General features: G+C 45.3%; 1 protein-coding gene across 1 annotated transcript in view; it reads right to left on the minus strand.

Moving 5' to 3' along the window:
- Positions 1–356: 356 nt before the first annotated feature.
- The window catches only part of LOC113807057 (gamma-glutamyl hydrolase), a 28,616-nt gene continuing 26,472 nt past the window's right edge, over positions 357–2,500 (minus strand). Inside the window, exons 7-8 of the mRNA XM_070128937.1 lie at positions 1,741–1,966; positions 357–585 (exon numbers count right to left, since the gene is read on the minus strand). Of these exons, the coding sequence (XP_069985038.1) occupies positions 458–585; positions 1,741–1,966 (354 nt within the window). The 3' untranslated portion in view covers positions 357–457. The remainder of the gene's footprint in view (positions 586–1,740; positions 1,967–2,500) is intronic.

The raw sequence follows: 2,500 nt of genomic DNA on the forward strand, positions 1-2,500 counted from the left end.
ACTTCACTCCTCGTTCCCCTTTGCCCTGTCTTCTCTTCTCTCCTTTCTTTCCCCTTTAGGTTAAGTTCTCTTTCCCTCTATCTCCTCTCTCCTCCCCTTTTCTTTACCCTCTCCCCTTCCCTGTCTCTCTTTCTATCTCCTCATCTCCTTTTCTTCTCCCCCTCTCCTTCCTTTCCCTGCCCCTTTCTCCCTATTCCCCTTTCTTTTCCTTTCCTTCTCCCCCTCTCCTTCCCTTCCTTATCACTTTATCTCCCTATCTTCTTTCCTTCTCCGCCACCTTCCTGTCCCTCTCTGTATCTCCACTTTTCCTTCTTTCCTTCTCTCCCCCCCCCACCGACCCTTCCCCGTCCCTTTATCTCTCTACTTTTCTTCTCCTCACCCCTGTCCCTCTATCTCTCCTTTTTTCTTCCCTTCTCCTCCTTTCCCTCCCCCCTCCCTGTTCCTCCCTCTGCCATCTTCACTCGAAGAAATAGCACTGCTGGAAGGAGGAGCGGTACAGCTGGGAGATGTAGGTGGGGCTGTGGTTGTAGATGAGCGCCGCGGCTTCTTCTTCCTCGCTGCCGAAAGTCTGGTTGTTCCGGCGAGCTGTGGAGGAGGAGTGGTCGTTAATTAATATGAATGCACTGACATTCGTACGCAGGCACAGAGATACACAGGCATACATACACACAGAAATAGAGACAGAGGCATACATACACACAGAAACAGAGACAGAGGCATACATACACACAGAAACGGAGCCAGAGGGATTCATACACAGAGACACAGGCATACATACACACAGAGGCATAGGCATACATACACACAGAGGCATAGGCATACATACACAGGATACATACATACAGACACAGAGGCATACATGCACACAGACACAGGCATACATACACACAGACACAGGGACACAAGGACACAGGTACACACGCTCACTCATACAAATAGTTTCCATGTATGAATTGTGCGTGTTTGAATATTCTATATATTTTCAAAGAATTTTTAAACAGTTAGATTATTGTGTTTGCTGGAGATGGTGCCTTATAGATGGTGTAAAATGCAACAGACATAGGTACGTAAATGCATACAGCCTTTATTACGTACACACGTCAAAAACACACACGCATACACATGTGAACGCAGCCAACCGCTCAGCCACCTGGGCGGTCTGACCAGCCTTTGTGTGCGAAGCAGTTTGGGAATTGGCGGCCTCAATATGGCTCAGGCGGCCGGCAGATGGATCGGAAAAGGGACGCGGAGAAGACACCGCTTTATGTCTTCCTCCGTCAAAGGGACGAGGCATATGCCGAGGGAGATCTGGGTCGCGAGAGGGTTTTATGCCTCGGGAGAGATGGACTCCAAATGATTGATATTTTGGGCAGGGGAAAAAATACGCGGGGCTTTGAGGGGATGGTGTTTTTGAGTTGTTTTTGTGTGTAGCTATGTTTGTGTTTGTGTTTGTGTGTGTGATTGTTTGTTTGTTTGTTTGTGTGTGTGTGTGTGTGTGTGTGTGTGTGTGTGTGTGTGTGTGTGTGTGTGTGTGTGTGTGTGTGTGTGTGTGTGTGTGTGTGTGTGTGTGTGTACACGTCCTTCTGTGACCATGTATACCTTCATCTACATGTGTATCTACATCCGTGTATACAAGCGTACCCAAGCACGCGCATCCGAAACCACACCCCCCAACAGCACCCGAAGAGCCCCCCCCCCTTCGGCCACACCCGCCCAAGAGCAGACAACCAGAACCATTACCCTTGTCGACGAAGAGATTGGCCATGAACTGGGCCGCTTCGATGGCGTCCCTCGTGTGCGGGATGGAGGAGAAGCTCCACTCGTACAGGTTCTTCTCCGGGTGCCACTGGAAGCCGAACAGCGGGAGTTCTCGGTGCTCCACGTTCGCCACGTACTCGATGCCGTCCGAGTCGTGCGAGGTCGAGAGCATCAGGAAGTCCCCGTCGAGACCCAGTTCCCTGAAGGTCTGTCGAGGGGACGGGCGCGGTTCAGGAAAGAGGTGAGGGTGATGATGATAATAATGGTATTAATGAGGATGATGATGATAATAATGATGGTATTAATGATGATGATGACGATAATAATGATGGTATTAATGATGATGATGATGATGATAATGATGGTATTAATGACATTTTTTGATAATTATATGGTATTCTATTTTATTTTATTGATAATAATGATGGTATTATCATGATGATAATAATGATGATGGTATTAATATGATGATGATAATCATGATGGTATTAATTTTATGATGATTTGATAATAATGATGTTTAATGATGATGATGATGATAATAATGATGGTATTAATGATGATGATGATAATAATGATGGTATTAATGATGATGATGATGATAATAATGATGGTATTAATGATGATGATGATGATAATAATGATGGTATTAATGATGATGATGATAATAATGATGGTATTAATGATGATGATGATAATAATGATGGTATTAATGATGATGATGATAATAATGATGGTATTA

This window comes from Penaeus vannamei, chromosome 13 (assembly GCF_042767895.1).
Source record: "Penaeus vannamei isolate JL-2024 chromosome 13, ASM4276789v1, whole genome shotgun sequence".
NCBI lineage: Eukaryota > Metazoa > Arthropoda > Malacostraca > Decapoda > Penaeidae > Penaeus > Penaeus vannamei.